This window comes from Stegodyphus dumicola, chromosome 9 (assembly GCF_044657685.1).
Source record: "Stegodyphus dumicola isolate Sdum_Otavi_A_Nest chromosome 9, ASM4465768v1".
NCBI lineage: Eukaryota > Metazoa > Arthropoda > Arachnida > Araneae > Eresidae > Stegodyphus > Stegodyphus dumicola.
Genome location: NC_140776.1, coordinates 142325252 through 142348134, shown reverse-complemented (window position 1 = coordinate 142348134; position 22883 = coordinate 142325252). Strand labels below are relative to the sequence as shown.

Sequence of the window (22883 nt, the reverse complement as noted above, 5' to 3'; positions counted from 1 at the left end):
CAAGCAATTTGAAAACTTCATAATTTACTTCGCGATAGCTTTCACTTTTTTTCCTCGAGAAAATTGCTTTTCTAATTATGGTCTCTTAAGATAATCGTCGCATTAGCAGCTTCGTATTAATTTTTATAAAATGGAAGAGACTAAGTTCAATTAACATCTTTTTTGTTTTGCGGCATTAAGTTTGTTCAGTAATTCTTGATTAAAATATTCGAAACAATTCTCATCAACGCATTTTTATTAGTAGTAATTGAAAAAGCTCTATTAAATAAAGAAAAATGTTATAGCTCATATCGGAATTAAAAGCAAATCTGCCTTCAAGATGAAATTTAATCCAATGGAAAATTTTAAAATATTGCGCAGCATTTTTTTTACTAACTACGAGCTAACTAACACTGAGTTTAATAAAAAAAATCTTGCAAAAATTTTTTAAAAAATTTTAAAGATTTTAAAAAGCACAAAAGTCGTAAAAATTAAGTAAAAAAAGGAATTGCGTTTAAATGCCCCTCTAACATCTGAAACAGGTTCAAGATAAGTTATAATGATAAACATACAGTCTGTAACTTTAGACCAAGTACTTCAAGGGTACTTTTCCCGAACAGCTTGCCTCCTAACCATGGCAACAATAGTTGCGGAGATAACCGAGTTCCTTAATTATGTTGTTCATACTTCATATCCAGTTAACGTGTATTGGTTCATGAAAAAACGCACAGTTGAAATCTGAATTGAATTACAGTCTCAAATGAAGTGGAGAAAATAAGTTCTGTGCGGTGATAACGAGTCACGTTATGATAGTAAATGCCGATGTATCATAAGACATTTGATTACTTAGAGTAACATATCCAGATTTTGAGTCAGTCCTCAGAAATTCAAAACACAGAGAGACAAAAAATCTATTAAAGTTCGAAATAGCAATACCAAGCAGCAGTGTAAAATGAAAGCATTTTGTGGTATTATTTCACTATAAATTAATGCCGAGTAGAGACTTTTGTAATTCCCTAGAAGAATGACGACTTCCTTATTCAAGATGTACACTGCTCAACATTGAAAATGCAACACCAAGAAGGAGTGGTCAGAAATTTATGCAAATTTTAGAGTAGACGCACGTCACTGAGATATGCGAATGATGTGAAATGCGCAGCTCTCCGACGCACGTGAATTAAGATATAAGGGAAGGAACGTACAGAATGGGCAATATTCATGTCGGTATTTCTGCCAGACGAATTATCGAAGAAGGTTGGTTTTTGTCCCGGAGGATACGTGTAATAGAAGAGAATGCCAGGCCGCCGTCAACGAAGGCATTCCCAGCAGATAAACGATTTTACGAGGGGTATGGTGATTGGACTGAGAAGGGCGGGTTGGTCGTTACGTCAAATCGCAGCTGATATCCATATGGATGCGAGCACGGTGCATCGGCTATGGCGAACATGAGTGGAACAAGGAAACGTGGGAAGAAGGAGGGTGGCAGGTGCAGCCAGAGTTACGTCAGCACGCGTGGATCGACGAATCCGCCGACAAGCTGTGGCGGTCCCGCAAGTCACTTGTACCGCGATTCTGCAGCATGTGCAAGATACACTGGATGTTCCCGTGTAGTCCAGAGCCGTTTCCCGTCGATTGGTTGAATGTGGCCTGCACTCACGGCGTCCGTTAACAAGACTGCCTTTGACCCTACAGCATACACGCCAACGTTTAGAATGGTGCCGGACTGGAGCGATGTGGATGACAGAATGGCGAAACGTCGTGTTCTCAGATGAGTCACGCTTCTGTTTATCCAGTGACAGTCGTCACATACGTGTGTGGCGTCGACGTGGAGACAGATCTAATCCGGCAGAAACTGTGGAACGCCCCACCGGGCGACAACGTAGCATAATGGTTTGGGGCGCTATTGCCTACGATTCCAGGTCACCTCTAGTTCGTATTCAGGGCACAATGACGGCCCAATGATACTTGGATATTGTACTGCAGCCGGTGGCAATCTCCTACCTTCAGGGGCTGCCTAATGCAATTTTTCAGCAGGATAACGCCCGACCGCACAGTGATCGCATCTGCCAACGTGCTCTGCAAGGTATACAGATGCTTCCCCGGCCACCGTACTCTCCTTACCTGTCACCAATGGAACACGTGTGGGATGTGATTGGACGCCGTTTGCAGACTCTGCCCCTGCCTCGTTCAGAAGACGAGCTGTGGCAAATGGTTGAAAGGGAATGGAGAGCCATGCCTCAGGACACCATCCGCACTCTTATTGACTCTATGTCTAGACGTGTTTCTTCGTGCATCGCTGTCCGCGGTAGTCCTACATCCTACTGAGCCGACGCCGTTTTCGCTTTTTATTTTGACTATCATTTTGAAATAAAGATCACTTATTGCTGCTTGCTGTCTCTGTCTTTTTTTCCAAATTTCATCACTTTCTGACCACTACTTCTTGGTGTTGCATTTTCAATGTCGAGCAGTGTATTTGTACAGGAGGGACTCCTGTAACTTTTCAAGCTTTCGAAGCATATTCTTCTCGAATAAAATGGAGAAAGTTTTCGATTTGCCAGATGACTGAAGAAGAAATTCACGTGCTGTAAATAATAAGACTTTCTCCAAAGTGTAAAAAAAAGAAAAAAAAAACAGGAACATTTTTGTCGATATATTAAATTAAATTGAATTTGTGTGGTTTTAGTTTAATTAACCACTTGAAATTTTAATATATGATACCCTGTCAGTTCTTGTGTTTCCGAACTTTGCATAATTTATTACTAGAATAACCAAAGAATAACACAAAGGAAGAAGACTTATGAGGTCAACGATTACAAATGGTAGTTGACAAACTATGCAAGTAAATGACTGCGCGTTTACTCTAGTTGCAGACTGCCCTCCAATACATACAATTTGTTCATTTAGTATGATTTTTGAAGTGTCCAAATTTCTTGGGAATTCTGTATTTAACACAAAGAATGAATTTCATGTAAAAAAAAGAACATTCTGGAAGAAAAGTTATATTTTTAGCGCTCATTTCGCTACCATGAGATGCTATATCGCAGATTGAAATGATATTCATATTCATTACTGAATTAGAATTTTATACTTATTTTGTATTGAAATAACATAGCAGGTAACTTTCTAAAAGGACTTTCTTTCTTGCTATACTATAATAACTGATATTAGGTCGTGGAAAATCTAAACACAAAAATATTATGTAGTCATAAATTAGAATTTGTAAAATATTTCAAGGTGTAAAACAAAACGGGCAACCAGGTATTTAGTTATTAACCATTGAATATATGATATCAGAATTCATTAAATATCCTTAGTGCCTTTAATTGCCGCAGGTCTTGTATCGAAGGAAATACTTTTTATGCATCACATTTCTCAGCATCCTAAGCATTGGTAACCTAGGAAACATCATTTTTAACATGCGAATTCCCTGAATAAAGGTTAAAACAAATTCTTTCTAAAAAATGTCATGTTTGCCTTTCTCAGTTTTCAACTTCGCCCGCATCTTTCATCGATTCTGTGAACTTCAGTCAGAAATGGAATAAAACGAGACACAGGTTTATAGCTTTTAATATTTTGCCAGGAAATATTTATTGAAAATTCTGAACATTAATTCAACAAAAAATATATTGAGAGGTTCTTTTTAAAAGAGGAAAAGCATAAACTTTAGCTCAAATTTCCATTCATACGCAAAGCTTATTACGTAGTTACAAATTAATTCACTATTGTAAAGAAGCAAATTATGCTTTCCACAAAACTGTAATGAAGATGTAACACCGATAGGTTAGTTCGTTCTAAGCACTGGCCCCCCAGCCCACCTAGCAGGCGAAACCTGCCATATGGCTATGAGGGGACAGGCCAAGCCACAAAGGCATAAAAAAAAAAAAAAAAAAAAAAAAAAAAAAAAAAAAAACGTAAAGTAGATACATACATTCCAAACACTCGGTGAATTAGTATACAAATGCGTCGTTTCCATTTCTGTCTTTTTTCTGAAGTTTAAAATCTTTATAAGTTTTACTTTCAATTAGTTATTATTATTCAAATCTTCTTTATATTATCAAAAATTCATCTTAAATTTATAAAATACCTCAATTACTTCTGTTTTCAGTATGATTTTCTACTTTGTTATATCTCGATACCAATATTCTTCTTATTCTCATTCACAGTTTGCCTAATATAATATCTCTTGCAAATTTTCTGAACAATTTATAATTACTAAATAAATCCTCAAACTTCGCAAATTTATATTATTCTCTCACACTTCCAGTCAGGCAACAGTGCTCGACGAAATGCTTTGGATCGCCAAATTTATTACAAACTTTACATATATCATTTTCCTGGAGGTGAAACCATTTTAAGTAAGCAGGGAACCTTCCATGTGCAGTGAGAATTTGATTAACATCTGCATCTCCTAAAATTCCCATTTTTTTGTTAATTTTTAAACATTTTAGATAGTTTTTTTTCTTTCAGAGAGATCCCATAAATTTTTCAAGTCTCTAATAAGCTTGTCATATATTATAGTACATGTCTTCTTTTTCGAATCTTGAATAAAAACCTTTTCGGTTCAAACCCCCAGGGAGGCTTCTTTTGCTAGAGCATCCGCTCTCTCATTCCCATAATGACCAGCGTGAGCTTTAATCCAATGTAAATTCAAAATATGCTTCTTTCGTAGTTCTAAATATATATGCTTAATTTCAACACCATTTTCAGGTATCTTCGAAGCAGGTAGGGGGAAAAATTAACTATGCATCAGCTGTCTTTTTGATAGGCTTTAAACGCCTTGTCTTACACAGCGAGCTGACCGTACTGACCATTTACACCACGAAAATGCAGTTGGGGAAACAATGATAATTACTCCACTTGTTTGTCCTTTACTTGAAGAGTGACTTGGAAAAGTAACGATGCTCTGTCAACCAAAATCAAGTGATGATTTTCAGATTCAGATGTTATCGTCTGCAACATTTTCACTTCGCGTGGCACTATGTCGACCATGAACTTTTCTGCAATATAAAGCATAAAAATCAACTCTGCTGACACCAGGATTCTAGCCATAGATCTTTTAATTGCTATGTTTATTTACTAACTATTTACATCCCGAAAGTTCCCAAAGTTCACAAAATTAAGAATTCTTTTTCACCCTATAGCTTCTAACTTAATATCATTTGCTTTAGACCAGCGGTTCTCAACCATTTGACTAACGCGTACCATCTAAACAAAAATTGAAAATCTTCAGTACCTCTACTACATTTTGCAACGATTACTTTTCATTTTCTCGATAGAAATATTAAACAAAATATTTTACCATTTGCACAATCTGTTGCTATTTGCATGAAATATACACACATAAAAACTCTTAGATTAAAAATTGGTTACCATTTTAATTATCAAAATGTCAGGTGCAATATTTAATTCTAAAATTTATTGTGAAATTCGGGCTTGCTTAAGAAAGATTAGTTTCTTTATGCCTGGTCATATTTCACTTAGCTTTAGCCGTAAATTAGAATCCACTTTTAATTTTGTTCTGTATTTTTTTTTCAGATATAACATGGAAGAAAATCCTTGTTCACACAAATAGGTTGTGTAAAAAAGCAATAAAAATTTAATAGGTTTTTTTAAAATGCCCTTAAATTTTTTTTTTTTCAGTTCAGCCAAATGTTAAAAAATGTGTTATTTTTGAAATCTTCAGTTAAAGTTCGATCATAGAAAATGCCTATCAATTGTTTTTTATCTTCACTAGATTTTTGAATTTAGTAGTTAAAAGTATTTTACGTACTACCTATTAATCTCTTGCGTATCACCAGTTGATAACCAGTTTCAGTGGAGAACTTCTTTAGACAAATATTCGATTTCTTGACTTTTCTTGTTAGTTTCCATAAAAAAATTCTTTGAAGTAGCAAATAATTTTATAATATTTCGCCCAGTGCTCAAACATGGTTTACTTTAACTAATCATTGATTTTATGTAAATCTTCAGAAACATATTGCAAATTGCTCAGAATTCTAATATGGCAGTATTACGATTTCATAACACTGCAGCCACCGAAATCTCAACAAAAGTGAAAGAAAATAACTAAGTAAATTAGACCTTATGTTTTGAGATCGTAATATTTACTTTACAGAGAATAATGTATAATTAAATACGTACTAAAGCAAAAAAAAAAAAAAAAAAAAAAAAAAAAAAAATTAAATACTTTTCAACAATTTTTTTTATTTCAAATATGTACGTACCACGTTTAGTTAAATAGACTACTTTAAAAATTTCCTTAATGTAAGAAGTTCAAAATTTATTAAAAAAGTTCTTAATGTTATTTACGTAACTAGCTAAATAATCATTTGCTAATTGTAAAAAGAATGCGGAAGGAAAGAAAAAAATTCATTTTCTTTTTAGTTACTCTAAATTATTCCGTGGACATTCCACAGATTAATCAAAGCAGGGTAAATCGGGAAGTGAGTTTTAATTAAACGATGTTTACTAGGAGTATCTGAGAGATATTCTATTTAAATTATTTCCTTTTCTTAGTTAAAAGTAAAATTTTTCCACTGGTGAGAATTAAGAAAAAAAAAAAAAAAAATATATATATATATATATATATATATATATATATATATTTTAAACAAGCTTTCAAGCAGGTTTATGTAGCGAAGTAATGAATAATAAAATAATTCAGAAGTACCTGAAATAATAAGGGTAAAACTAGAAAAAAATTAAACACAATTTTTTAAAATAAAATTAAGTAGCCCTAATAACTTCGAAAAATAAATTTCGTTTAATGTGGTATTAGATATTATATTTAAGGCACAAACAAATTTCCCGAAAAAAGTTATGCTACATATAAATTATAAAACTTCAATGCTTGATAGAGAAAAACTAATAGAAAATTTTAGTTCGCTTGAACAATGTATGAAGATATGGAAGAATGCCTTTATGCAGAGATTTTTAAGGTAAAATGAGGATTATTTAGATGATATATAGAGAAATTTAATCCATAATGCATAAAAAAAAATCTATGTAGTTTCAATCGATGAGAACATAAGGCGTTTGTTAAAATTAGACACAAAGTAACAGGACGAAAAGTGACGTTAAATGAAGTATATATAGATTTCAAAACTAACCAGGCAGACATCCCTTTTCTTTAGGAGTAAAAATACACAGTTCGTTTTCTAAATAATTTAAATATTTTTACTGGTCTGTTTTTCTTTGCCTATCCGAAGAGAAATTATTTTCTAGAACATATTTCATGTCAACGAGCTAATTTATAAGGATTTATCACATTTATTGTGTTATATTTAACTCTGGTTTTATGAATTATCTGTTATAAACTCAATTTTTATTCTCTAGATTTTTTCAAACCTGTTACTGTTTCTGTTTCTGTTTATCTGTCTCAGATCTGCTTTACTGGGGCAATACCGGGAACGACAGCCATTGTTCATCCACGTATAGTTAAAAAATACTGGAAAAAAAGAATGACACTTATTATAAATAGCAGAAAAATATTATTAATAGTTTACATCTGTTACTGTGGTGTTGTTGGCCGTGATCGTATAAAAGTAACGATACTAAGATGCGATCAAATGCGAATTAATTCAGCGTAAATAGTTAAACTAAAATTTAGTGGTTAGTACATTGCGTGATCTTTAATAATAAGAATAAAATGACTTACCCAATAAGGCATGCATGAGTCTGTATTTCTCCTTTAAATATACATTTATTAAATCCCAAAATACACATTTCTTGATTAGCCTAGATAAATCACAAAAACACACTTTTCTTGATTAGCCTAAATTCTATATGTTACAAAAAAAAAAAAAAAAAAAAAAAAAAAAAAAACTACATTCATGAATGCCTTTCGGCATGTCCTACTCGTTAGTCCTACGGGACTCTCACAGCGTTCATTTCTTACGATATACTGTAATTCCTAATCCTACAGCATCGCAGGCAATTACTTATCAGCATCTTGCAAAAAGCTTAATTAATAGACAGTGCAATTATTCGCGATAGAAGAGAGAAGATTTCTTGTAGATAGGCTTGAATTTGGCGCACATGGTCGGCACATAGAAAAATCCAATTATCAGGATCATACACGTTGAATCACAGCACAGGAACAATTTTTACCTCTCAGCATAATCAGTAAAGTTTACCTGAGTTCTTATATTCTTCGTACAAGAACATATTTTCTCCTCCATCTTATGCAAAGGAATATCAGCTCGATTACATTATGTTTTACCGTGGACGATGGCGAGAGCTGTGTGTGTGGCCCGAAGGCCCACACACTCGTTAACACGACGACAGGCAGACAAAGAGAGAGACAAAACCAGTCTTTCCAGTTTTTATCCACTGCACGTGGCAGGGCGCGATAACGATTCAAGAATCGATAAAGCCACCGTGTTCATTGTGAGAATTCTGTGTTCTCACAGTTACGTAAATCAAATCAGTAGTACTGAAACCAAGAGGAATCTAACGGAAGAAGAAGGAAGTGTAAACATCAAGAGTAAGGGAGAAATTGAAGAGTTATTTAAACGTCGCTCCCACCAGGGTTTCAAAAATTGTGGATAATCCAGAATAGATAATTAAGGGCAAATTAGTTCAAGTTGATACTATTACAAGTAGCATTAGTTCAAATTGCATTTTCTATTTATGGCGTTTATTTTAAAAATTGTCTGTTTGGCGAAAATGGAGATGAATTTTTCCCAAACAGAATGCATAATTATGATAAAGCAGATTCTTACGAAAAGCATTCTAACAGCAAAGTTGTTGAAGCGTTTAAAAAGACTTTTCTCAAATGCCCGTGAAGTTAACCAAGACAGTCATTTTCCGCTTTCTAACGCCATAAGGCAAGAAGTGTCCTTATGTCTCTTCTTAGTTCGGACAAATGGATGAATTTAGGAATAAGGTATTGCAATTATAAACAAAAATATGAGAAGGATTCTCTCGCAATCAAATTTGTTTCCTGCAAAGTTCTGCGTAATCATAAAAATTCATTCTGCTTGGGATAACATCATCTCCATCTCGCACAAAACGAACGGTTTTTCAACGTAATATCATGACCTGCAAGTGAAATTTCGATTGATATAATACTTTTAACAGTCGAGAGAGAAGAGAAGCACATCAAAATAAAATTATTAAATTAACTCTTAAAATTATGCAAAAAGGCAATCTTGTGTTTGACCGTAGATTTAATTGAAACTCTACCAATTTTGATAGCGATAAGGCAAGGTTCTCCTTCGTCAAGAGCAAACAAATTCTGGAGAACTTTGCAAATGCAAGGTTACTCTTTTGCCTAATTTAACATTTTTTACGGTTATGCTTTGCCGTTTGAAGTAATGCGCTTATTGATATCTATTATGGAATTTCCAAAGTACTTGAAAGTTTAATATGCTAAACTTTTTTAATATTAGGTGTATTACAAATAGCATTAAATAACAATACTTACAACTGAACTTAAACAAATGTCATTGATACTTACAATTATTTATTTTTAATTTTATAACTGTGCAATTTATTTTTTGCTGGAACTTTAATAATATTTATTCATTCCGGAGTACGTACCATTGTGGAGGAAAACAACTTCCAAATACTATAAACACTATTTATTCTTCGCACTGTTATCCCTTTCATTTTTCAGGCCGACCAGCGGCCGAGCGGTAAACTCGCTGAACACTGGTAGTTCGGTCCGAGGTTCGAATCCCGCGAACGGGCTGGCTGCATGGGTGTTTTCGTGGTTTTCCTCATGTGTAACGTGTATACGAGGAAGTTTCCCTTAGAAAGTCCTCCACGAAGGCATCCCTCCCCTTAGGCAGATAGCCCTAGTGTGCTTTGCCATAATTAAATACACCACCACACCACACCACACCCTTTCATTTTTCATTTTTTACCTTGTATATTTCGTAGACAGTTTGTTTTACACTGATGGTTTGTTATTTTAATTCTTCTACTGTTCCGCAATACACAAATTCAATTTTTGTTAAAGAGAACCTAGTTATTCTGAATACCATTTAATTTGCTTCCGGTAAATCGACAGTTATTCCATGTCATTTTTTTACATCTTGAAATGAAACAACAAGTGTTTTACACAAGTAAAATATTAACTTTGCTTTTTATGTATTGCCAATTACACTGGTGTGCAAAAATTAAGGACGAAGTCGAAAAATTAGCATATCAGCTGAACGAAGAGGCAGAGCGGACAGAAAGACCAATCAGGAGATTAAGTAAGGTGATGTACGGTAGCACATGCGCAGATATGCAGGTAGACGTAATGGGGGAGTGTCTGAGTAGTATAAAGCATGTTGTCGGTGTAAGATCAGTATTTCTTGCAAAGAGATTGCACGCCGTATAGCAGTTAAAATCACACCGAGTTGCTGCCTCAGCGAGAAATGGCGAATAATCAATCTGTTAGACGACATCTGGATTCTTTTACCCGATGTCGAATCATTGGGAAGTTGGAGGAAGGCCGCAGTGTGACAAGTGGGGCTGCAGAGTTCGGAATTGCTCACAGCATCGTTTCACGACTTTGGAGACAATTTCAAACTACAGGAACAGCTATCCGGGGGTTTAGTAGTGGTCGTCCACGAGGAACCACACCCGCAGATGAACGGTATATTGCCTTACAGGCCAGAAGAAACAGGCGGCAGACAGCGGGAGAAATCGCTAGACACACGACACAGGCGACTGGACGACCGATATCGCGTTTTACCGTGGCCAGAAGACTGCACGGTGGTGGTCTGTTTGCAAGACGCTCTGTACGGTGTGTACCTCTAACGCCTGCCCATCGGAGAAGGCGTTCTCTGTGGTGCCGGGAACACCGGAATTGGAGAGACAATGAATGGGGACGACTACTCTTTACAGATGAGAGCAGACTCAGTCTGAGTAGCGATTCTCATCGCATACTCATCTGGAGAGAGCCGGGAAGCCGCAATCATCCCTCGAACATCATTGAAAGGGACAGGTATGGAGGTGGCGGTGTTCTCGTTTGGGGAGGCATCATGCTTGGTAGTCGTACAGACTTTCACATCTTCGACGCAGGTTCAGTCAACGGGACCCGTTATTGTAACGAGATTCTTCTTCCATATGTGCGTCTTTTTAGAGGCGCTATGGGTCCGCAGCTCCTTTTCATGGACGACAATGCACCATGTCATCGCCTAGTAGCTGCCGAACAGCTCTTAGAGAGTGAGGATATTGAACGTATGGATTGGCCGACACGATCTCCGGATCTCAATCCCATCGAGCATGTATGGGATTTTCTAGGCAGACGCTTGGCAGCTCGTACCTTACCACCAGTAACGATTGCGGAGCTTCGATTGGCGCTGGAAGACGAATGGGCAGCAGTGCCTCAACAAATCATTGACACCCTCAATCTCAGCATGGGCAGACGCTGTGAAACCTGCCTAGCAGTCAGGGGAGATCATATCCCCTATTAAAGACCGGATGTTTCTTGCTGGACACTCATCACAGGGATGCTTCAGTCGCATTGCGCTCCATGCTACTTTTTCAATAAAGCTTCTTTTTATCCCTCTGATTTCTCTTTTAGTAAGTGTTGCTTACATTACTCATGTCCTTACGTATTGGGGATCTTACGGTATTAAATGTGTTGATTTGGAAAGCTTTTGTACAAAGTTATATTGAAAAAACCGTCTCGTCCTTAATTTTTGCACACCAGTGTATATTTGCGTATGATAAGAGCAATTATTAAACAACATTAAGTGTGCAAAGATCGAGAATGTTTTACTTTTTGCATAACAAATAAAATGACTGTGTAATCTCAGAGCTTTAGATAATAATAATAATTTTAAAAATTCGAAAAATATTAAATTTCAGAAAGCCTTGAGAAATAAAATTTTATCCTGATTCAGGATTTAGTCTCTGTTCACGAATTTTCAATAAAGCATTTCTGAAATGAAATCTCGGAAGAAATTTTAATTCTGTTTACTCATTTAACTGAGTATCTATAAACTGTTATCAAGTGTAAAATGCAAAATACATAAATTCTTTTGCATTTTCGGAGTAGGTTATATGTTAATGAATATTTTAAAATTGTTTTCCTATTTTGTAATATAAAAAGTATAATTTAATAACTCTTAATTTAATTACTTATTTGCTATTTCTTGGCTACTATTCAACCAGATATAATTCAAAAATGTGGCTGTTAATAAATATCTTAGTTGCTACTCGGCAAATTCTAAAGAATTACCAATTCCCATTGTTTAACTATTTTAAAATTTATAAGTTTCAGGCTTGATTTGCAAGTTCATGCTTCATGTTATTTGATTTATGCTTTCTTCTTTAACATTTCGTTACCGCTTTTAATTGATTGTTACTCTGTTCTCTATATTTACATGTGTGTGCATATGTGAAATAATATTAGTTTTCTAAAAGACCAATGCACTGTTTTTCTTTTTCAATATTATCAGTAGACGACCAACCTATTTAATAAAACGTTCGCAGTTTGTAGTTGAGAGGGAAAAACATATAACAAGAGGAAAAAAGTAAAGCAAATATCCTCTTTAAAAATTGAAATTTCGAAAGTTTGCCTATTTTTCATAACAACCGAAAGACAAAAAGGAGCAGGTTTCTGTCATAGGATAGATTTAAAATGAGGTATTTAAATTTCCAAAAAAATTTCCACAAAGCCCATTGTCATTTTATTATTTATTGACTGTTATGATGGTTTTCTCCATCCATACTGCATGCCGTTTTGCTAAAAATGGAAAGAATGTCGTACTAGCACTCGGAAGTTCTCGAATTTGAATCCCAGCAAGGGCATAGCTCCTTTTTCACTCTTCCTACTTCAGAAGACCTAATAACTTGACTATGAAATATTTTTGTTTTACTCATAGATTCCTCTACAAGTTTTACATTTACAGATTTGCTTTTTTGTCCAAATTTACAAATGAGTTATAAACCAGCAAATTAGTTTTACTTATTTACAAATGAATAAATGATTTCAGTTTCATTTATAAATATTGTATGTAAATATGTGTGTAACGTAATGTCATACGTAAATGTGTAAATATCATGTGTAATTATTTTCGTTAATTTTGGTACGTCGCCCTTCGACAAGATTAATTATAAATGAGTAAGGTATTTCTCCTGCCTTACTAGCGCCCCTTCGTTGTGTAGTGGTTCTGCACCCTGGGCCGGTATTCCAGAGGTCCGTGTTTCGATTCCCGGCGAAGGCGTTTGCTATTTTTCATCTTTCCGGCATCCAAAAATATACCTAATGTCTCTACAGTGGCGCTCGAACTAAAAGGGTTGTGGACGATAACTCTCCACACCCAGGATTTGGCGATTGGGTCCTCTGAAAACCCCAGTTGCCCTTTAAAAGGGGACGTATGTTAGATATTTCTCCCGCCTTCCTAGCGTGCCATCGTGGTATAGTGGTTCTGCATGCTGGGACGGTATTCCAGAGTTCGTTGTTCGACTCCCGGCGAAGGCGTTTGCTATTTTTCATCTTTCCTGCTTCCAAAAATATACCTAATGTCTCTACAGAGTAACTGTTTTTAAGATAGGGAGAGGATTATTTGGTCAATATGATCGAGGCAAAGCCTCAAGGGCTATCTGCATAAGGAGAAGGATGCCTTCTTGGAGGACGCTTTAAGGGCCAATGGCTTGTATACACATTAGATCATGAAAACGCCCATGCAGCCAATCCGCTGGCGAGATTCGAACCTCAGACCCGAACTACAAATATTCAGTAACTTAACTAGTCGGCCGCTTGTGGACCTAGGAATGATGAAACAATGGCAGAAAGAAGGAAATATTAAAACTAAATAAACGTTTTTTAGCTCGTTCATAAATTAAACTTAATACTTGTCTCACACATATATTTGTGTGTCGGAAAAAATAGAAAATGGTTCACAATACACTTAATTCAAACTTGCACAATACACTTAATTCAAACTTGCACAATACACTTAATTCAAACTTGCACAATACACTTAATTCAAACTTGCACAATACACTTAATTCATGCATGCACAGTGCACTTAATTTAAGCTGATTACCAAGGAATCCTTTTAAAGAACTCAAAATTCATCAACCATATATAGTATTTATTGTACATTGATAGTTTTAAGCACGTCTTTTTTACTTTTTCGTATGATGCTTACATGTGCATTATTTTCTGGATTAAAGATGCAGTCGAATCTGCGAAATACGTTTTATTTTTTTACATTTCCATTTTTCTAATTAAATTTTTTTCATGTGCAGTGACTGACTCCTATAACAAAAATTATATTTTTGTTGAAATATGGAAACTAAACAGCAAATGCCTATGCCTAACAAAATATTAATGCTTCCCAGCTACAAAGGACCTGTTAAGAACATTTTACGAAGTACGAAATACGTTTCTTAGTTTTTGAAATAAAAGCGAGTTTCTGAATCGAAGATATGAAATCACACTTTAGAAATGCCGCAATTGTTAAATAAAAATAAAAAAAAAAAAAATAACTCAAACTTCTTCAGAAAGTCTAGAAAATGTTCAAGAAGACATTTAAATTTATATTTATCTTAGGCTATTGTATGTGTGTAAATTCCTTCGGGTGAAAAATGCTAAAGGAAAAAAAAATCAGGGAATAAATGTGTGAATTTATCAAACAGAAAAACTTCTCTTCTTTTCCTTCTTAAAAACAGAAAGGAATAGGAGAGTAGGGATTTAATAAAGGCCGGCGTATGAGGACAATAGAATAGAACGAAAACTATTCTACATAATACTACAGTAAAACCAGAAAGCTCTGTATTATCTGCAAATTTCAATGGAGTAAGAATTATGCTAAAAACAGTTTTTGAGCATTTTAATAGTATTTATAAGAAAAGCAAAGACGATGATGTTTTGGTTAAAGTTTACTCATTCAAATGTTTTAATTTAAATGACATAATTAAAATTACTATAAAATTAATAATATATTAAGACATTTTAACTTAAGAAGGATCCTACTACATTTTCATAGCTAAAGAGGATATTTCTTAACTTCAAATAACATCACGAATTAAGTATTATTTACACGGGAGAGAAATTTTGTCGTGCAATGTTTTAGATTTTTTTACTTGCGACAGTGGTTGCACAGATAAGATCGTTGAACATTGATATTCGTTCCGAATTTAATTCACAGAACTGGTTGCATTTTGTTTTCATTGCTTTACTCACTTGTGAAGTGGATACAAATTGGTCGGTTTCAGGAACTTCATATCATATTATAATTAGTTAACTGTGTTTACGCTTTTGCCATGATTAGTTGTATTTAATGGTTTCTCCCTATTTTACTCCGTTTCCTTGTGGTGTTACTGGTAGTACGTCCGACTACCCATCGGAAGGAAATCCATGCGAAAGTATAGCCGATTCCAAATTCATGCGAAAGTATACTAATTTTTCTCATTTTTCTCGCTCCATAAAAATCCTAAAAAGCACACAAGCAAAAGGTATGGCTGATTATAATTCATCACTATATGGTTTGGAGAATGAATTTCCTCCTTTCTAGTCGCTATGTAAGTGGAGGAGGCTGTAAGGAGCCCTCTGCCATACTGCAAATCTTCGTACTGTAAGTGCTAGCATGCGCGACTAAGAATCGAAAGTTCGAATCTCGGCGAGGGCAACACTGATTTTCCTGTTTAATACTCGATATCTCTTAATAGCAGTTTTTTTTTTCGTTTTTCGCTCAAAAGATTCAGATTCCTAAAAAGTACTCATTTTCGAGAGGTTTAACTTAATACATTAAATTCTTCATATTATGGAAAAAAATTAAAAAATTTATAAGTTTTTTTTTCTTTTCCAGCTTATATTTTATATCTAAATCGGATGCTCCCTCTCCTTATTTCATTTCATTCGTATTCTCTCGAAAATTCTTAATTCTGCTGTAGTGTTGTTAAGTAACTTACGTCATTTTCCTAGCGAACAATGTTCCATCAGCAAAGCGTATTAGCAATTTTGACTGTATCTGACATCTGACTGTGTCGCAAGAATCCAAAATGCTGAAAATGTTTTTAACGTAAAAAAAAAAAAAAAAAAAAAAAAAAAAAAAAAAAAAAATGTTTAACGTAAACTAAAGCTTAGACATAAAGTTTATTTCAACTATTACAGCCTATGTTGTGGAAAGATTTCGAGGAACAACGGCAGTACATTACAAATAAACCGACATTAATTTTACGTAAAAGCTTTCTGTAACTATAAATGATAGTAAGCACGAGAAGGACGCCATTATATGAAATCGTGAAGAGCTTTCATAGCGATGTTGAAGATGATAAAGAAATAAACTTTCTTTTATTATGGTGTTTGGAAAGCACTCACATCTAACTGTCTACTCCTTTTAGTTTAGCTTTAAGTTACCTGAACTTTGAGGAGCAGTTCCTTTTCTTTTATCTGAGAATATTCTCTTAAATCGTGAAAGGTATTTAAAGATTTTATAAGTTTGGAATATTATGTATAAACTCATGTTCAGAAATTTAATTTTCAATATGCGTATGAAAGGTAACAATTCATTTAAAATGCTTTAATTTATTTCTCTCCAACTTGAAAAGTCATCAAATAAAATGCTGCCAATTTTTCATAAAATTCAATTACTCTTCTCTAAGAACATTTTTGTTATTATATTATTTGTTCTAAAGGAAAATCTGTCGAAGGTAACAGGTGCCTTTCTGGAGGATCTTTCAGAAGAATTTGGTTCATATTTACTTTATACGGGGAGAAAATACATTGTTAATGCATTTCTTAGTTTTTAAACCTAGGTTAGAAACCATTTTTCATAGGTCATATCCACTCGGCTACTGGTAGCCTACAAATACCTTTTTAAAGCTATGAAACTAGAAATTCACATGTGCAGTATGTGGACAGAACTTTCGGTCTTAAGATCACATCCAGTTCTATGTTTATTAGGTGCAAAATTTTGCTGGCCATTTGAGAAAACTACTAAATTCAGAATACGTTAATCTCTTTGTATTTTGAAATGTCTTGTTTTTATATGTACAGCTAAAATATAGCAACATCTGAGAGCAGGTGTACTTAGAAGTTTCATTTCTTTTACCATGATCCGAAAAGTGAATTAGTCATTATTCAAAACTCGTCAAGCTAAAAGACGCGAAGTCTTTTGAAATCTTTGTAAAACTTCCTCAACATGTAGTTTCATTTATAGGTTCAGAAGTGGCGCTCTTTTTTAAATTGGATTCAGGTGTTCAAGTGTTTATATGAAGTCACAATTGAAAAGAACTTCTGCGCTTAAATTTATTCTTTTAGGTTGTTGTAATTACAATAATGTAACCATCATATCGTTCCTTTGCTATGCTTATCCTAACAATATAACGTTCAGGACGAATGTGGTTTAATTAATATTATCTTTTAAAAATTAATTTAAAAATACATACATACATACATACATATATATATATATATATGGAATCGGAACTTACTATGCTTGACGTATGTGAATTTACTTCAGAGATGGTTGTTGGATTCCATGTCGATGGGCTTCCAACAAACCAGTCCGATTTATAAATAACTTGAATATTTAATGAAAACATTAATAGTTACTACAAACTATAAAGTGATTACATTCGTAGATGGAAAGGCTAAAAAAGCAGAATCGTCCACTTATTTGATTGGCGTTTGTTTGGCGCTTTTTTAAAGAGTAAGAAGAATTGGATTTTTGTCAATTTTTTTTTACTTTTTAAATGAAAATAGGTCGATGTGTACATGGATAAAGGGAGTGTACAATGCCATTTTTGTGCAATTCTGGGGTTTCTTTTTTATGTGAAAATAGGTCAATGTGTACATGGATATCAAGTATGTGCAATTCTTAAAAACGCGCCAACCAGTGGACGATTCTGCACTTTCCCCGATGGAAATAGATGAGATTATTTACAGATGCATATAAGTTTGCAACTTAAAACGTCGTATCAGAGAAGCATCTTAATCGCGTCATTGGCGGGCGATGACGCGGGAATCGTCTGCCTTCTATCACCAGAAAAAAAAATTCTTTCACACAGTTTGCAGTGCCATCCGATTGTTGTGGACGATGCCATTACACATATTTTTACGTGCAAATTTAAAATAGAATGCAAGTGAGAATTTTGAATTTCAGTTATGGGATGTCTCACAGCTCACATCGGTGTTATTCTATCCAGAAGCGTAGTTAACAATAATAATTTAAAACATGTATTCAAATTATACTGAATAATGACGCTTGTGAATTATCTTAAACTGGCCCTCGAATATACAGAAGTTAGCTTCAATGGTCATAATGCTCTAAGAAATGAATAACAAGAAGAAACAACAACACCATTTAAAGAATCAAATTCTTATTTGCATAGTAAAATAGGGTCTGCCTACTTGTATTAATTTATGCTAAGAATTTACGTAAGATGACTATGGACTTCACTAGAACAAATCATTCCATTAAGGTATTGCGTTTATTTCATTTTATAGGATGTTTTGAAATCCACATCAGCAGTAGGGGGTGGATGTTGCGCCCCCGACATTTTATCTTGCATCATGGACAGCAAAGAAAAAGTCACTTCTAAGCGCTACGGTCGTCACATCCCTCTCACAAAGAAACAAGGAGTCTCGGGTGAAAGTGCAGGATGTCAAGATTTCGACGACTTTCAAGTCCAAAAACATGAAAAAGATTTTAGGTAAGTCGTAATTCTTTGACTGGGATTAAATATTAATATAGTTAAGAATGAAACTTTATAATTCAAAATCACAGTTACCCAGCTTCTCAGTGTGTGCCATAACTTTTTATGACGGTTCAAAGAGAAAATTTATGCCAAGATTATATGGAGCTTCAAGTACTTGAAAGGAAATTTATAGCTTCTTAGCAGCAAAGTTATCAATGTGGCAGTACGTTAATCTCAAGATACAGTGAAATAGAAACAGCGCCACTTATGTTAAGTTTAACTAAAGTTTGTGCTATTTTCGTAGTCCAACACTTTTGGAAAGAATCTCACTCTGCTCGAAGTACAAAATAAACTAGTCTAAATGGGCAAGATGAATAATCAGTTGCTCCACTTTAAACATTTTTAAAGCATTATTCGCAAAACCAAAAGTAGAAATTCTCGAAATTAACACCTCGGAGCGGTATTATTGTTTTCACTTAAGTTTTTGTATGATTTAATAAAACTTGGGATTTAATATCAGTTGAAGGTTCTTAATATATTTAATTGATCTTTTATATTATGAGATTGTATTGCTCACTATAATGCAGGAAATCTTTTAAAAGTACTTGCATCTGAATTTCTTAATGTTATTTTTAACAATTATTATTTTACACTGGTAGCATATTAAATATACATTGGTCATCAAAATTAAAGGATAATGAGAAAAAGGATGCTCACTGAGTTAAGGCTGCAAACATTACCCAATACTATAATGATTTCTGTTAATTAAATACAACTGAACACAAAATTGCACTTCGCATACGTTAGCAACGGAAATATGAAAATTCGGTGACTGATAGTGTGGTGCGCAATATACCCATGGTGAATTTCCAGTCTGTGGTGTTGTTTAAAGTGATGTGTTTTCTAAGAGTGATCAGAATTCAGTAGTTATGGCTCAAAGACATCATTTAAGTTAAGGTCAAAAGTGAGGAATAATTGGTATAATTGAGGGATGCCAAAACAAATGGAGATCGTCCAAGATTTGAATGTCCTTTAAAGTGTTATATCAAAAGTGTGGAGCCACTTTTAAGCATTGGATCAGTTGATACACAGCCCGGTCAACAGCGGCCAAGAGTAACAACTGCATCAGGAGACTGTTTTTTGTGGTTGTCAGGTGTATGGAACTGCGAAGCAACTACATGAGATTTGGTTTAGACCTTCAGGCTGCCAGAAGAACTTGAAGTAGCCGTTATACTGTTTAGAGGCCAACAGCACCCCTAAACAGTTCAACTTGGGGTTCCAATAACTGCGGTTGCGGAAACGGGATATTTCACAGACAAGAGAAGGCAGGTTGCGTGTTCCATCCTCTCTGCAGTGAAAACACGTCTAGAATCACTGTTCAGGCTGTATCTGGACTCGTCAATAAACACTACGCGGGTCCAGTCGTCTTGTCTCCGACGACACCAGTTTACACGACCCTCCTGAAAGCTAGAATGAGTGAGACACAACCACTGGTATTCTCGCTTACAGTCCAACCTCGTTAAGTCTTCGTTCAGCAGTAGAACGGCTGATTCAAGTTCTTGTGCCAGCCTGAAGGTCTAAAACCAAATCTCATGTAGTTGCTTCGCAGTTCCTTACGCTTGACAACGACAAAAATCGGTCTCCTGATGCAATTGTTACTCTTGCTGGCCTTTGATAGGGCTGTGTATCAACTGATCTAATGCTTAAAAAGTAGCTCCACACTTTTGATATAACACTTTAAGGAACATTCAAATCTTGGAAGATCTTCATTTGTTTTGGCATCCCTCGAATCTACCAATTATTCCTCACTATTGACCTTAACTTAAATGATGCCTTTGAGCCATAACTACTGAATGCTGATCACTCTTATAAAACACATCACTTTAAACAACATTACAGACTGAAAATTCAACATGGATATATTGCGCACCACAATATTAGTCACCGAATTTGCATATTTCCGTTGCTAACGTATGCGAAGTGCAATTTTGTGTTCAATTGTATTTAATTAGCAGAAATGATTACAGCATTGGGTGATGTTTGCAGCATTAATTCAGTGAGCATCATTTTTCTCATTATCCTTAAATTTTGATGACCATTGTATATTTAATATGCTAACAGTATAAAATAATAATTGTTAAAAATAATATTAAGAAATTCAGATGCAAGTACTTTTAAAAGATTTCCTACATTACAGTGAGCAATGCAATCTCATAATATAAAAGATGAATGAAATATAGGTAATCGACATCAATTTATTTATAAGGCATCATGTCTATATTAGCATTTTGTAAATGTTAATGATTTCATAATAATTAGTAATTTGGGACAGCCTCCAGTTTTAGCAACATTTATACGAAGAGAAATATGCGGCATACAATAAAAGTAATAGAGTACGTCGATTTCAAAATTTCTGCCTCTGCTTCTTTAGCATGTGATTGAGTGTAACTGAAATAAAATCTTTTGGTAATGATAAAATTTTACAACAGCATACAGATTTCAGTCTTGTATAAATACATTGTTAAATTTATTCAGATTCCAACCTTCATTTTCAGACGTCATGTTCATTTAAGACTTTCCTATTTACACTATTTTACACTCAAAAAATAAAATACAGAAACTAAGACTAGATTTTTCAAAATGGCAATTGCTTTCCTTGAGTATTAATATTATACTACAGTAAAGTTCATCTACCACACCGTTTAACAAATTTAAGAGACCAATAATCTAGCAAAGATGCAGTTCTTTATAAATATGATGTGTGACAAAAATATAGTTATGAAAAAGAAATAAATTGAAGAATGAAACTAGTGCGCTTAAGAATCATACTACAATTAAACAAACGTAATTTTGCAGAAAATATATATACTTGGTGCGATGAAAATCACTATTACATATACTTTCTGTAAAAGAAAAATTGAATTATGAACTTTGTCAATTGTCTAATCAGGAGTATGTTCAGCTCGAATTTGCTATATGGCATAACATTTTGATAAGGCATTGAATGATGGAGATTGGTTTTAGAAGAATATTTCATATTCATGAAGAGGAAAGTAAAGAGGGAACTAAAGATGTATCAATGGGGATTGTGATATAGCAGCTACGTGTATGCCTAATTGCAACAAGCATATTCGATAAGATTTAAATCTGTAGAGCACGGTGGCTACTCCATACGCTCTATTGTTTCTTCTTCAAGCATATGGTTCAGTAGGTGCTCTTGGCCATATTAGGTGTTACTATCCATCAAGAGAATGGAATCACATTCGGCATAAATGCATTGCAATGAAAAATAGTCTAAGAATCTCGTCCGTGGGACTTTAAGAAATCATGGACCCATTCTAAATGACGCGCTGGTCAGTATTTAAATGAGTCCTGCGTAAACGAAGAAAAAGTGATTTTTCTCGGATATGTGCTGAATTGTATCAGGTGCCGCGTTCTCTTAAGATCAGAAGCCGTTGAGTAAGCGCTGTAGTTGAAAAAGGAAGAGAACTTGGCTCCACTTGTCAGGTTCCCAATCTTAGTGTTCTTCAACTCACTTTCTTTGAGTTTACGATGCTGGGAGATGAATGGAGGTAAAAACCTGTCTTATGTACATACAAGCCACATGCGCTGAGGTGTCTGCAAATTGTTCATGCTGACATTCGTCTTCCACTTGCTCTTTAAACTTGGCTTTCTGACACATGTTTCCAAAGAACTGGCAAATAATAATCATAATCTGAAATGATAGATCGTGAAAGACCTCGACCAAGATGTCTTAACACTTTTACTGACTCTACAAGCGTCAAATTATATTTCGGCACATTCCAGTGGCAGACTCTAAGATCCGTTGACCGGCTTCCAGTATTCGACCATGCGATCAAAATAATATTGATTCAGCACACTAATATCAGACAGATGCAGCAAACTGTTTCTTCTGTGACAAACCGTATAAAATTAGAAGTGTTTTGTGTGATTTTCGCCCTGGTGAACGTTCGAGGTGTTGATAATAACGGCTTTATGAATTGCTTTTTGAACTACTTTCCAAACTCCTTTTTGAATCGCTGAATAATGAAAAACTATCTTTTATTATTCAAAGGAATAATCTGAAAGTTCATTAAAGTGTTGCTCATTAATATATTGTGTTTTGAGTAAAATCGTTTAAAAAAGGCGATGTTCTGATTTTGTTGGCCAGTGCATTTAATGGTAAAACTCTTAATGTCTCTGACAGTTCCCGAAACGTTAAATAAATTCTTCCTCCCAAAATTTATTTTCTGCACACGTCGTCTTCAGAGTTGTGATAATTTCCAATTTATACAAAACACATAGCGTAA

General features: G+C 34.6%; 1 protein-coding gene across 1 annotated transcript in view; it reads left to right on the top strand.

Annotated features, from left to right (window-relative positions):
- The window catches only part of LOC118183323 (cGMP-dependent protein kinase 1-like), a 509379-nt gene that overhangs the window by 103900 nt on the left and 382596 nt on the right, over positions 1–22883 (top strand). The window contains exon 2 of the mRNA XM_085824166.1: positions 18383–18588. Within this exon, the coding sequence (XP_085680292.1) occupies positions 18383–18588 (206 nt within the window). The remainder of the gene's footprint in view (positions 1–18382; positions 18589–22883) is intronic.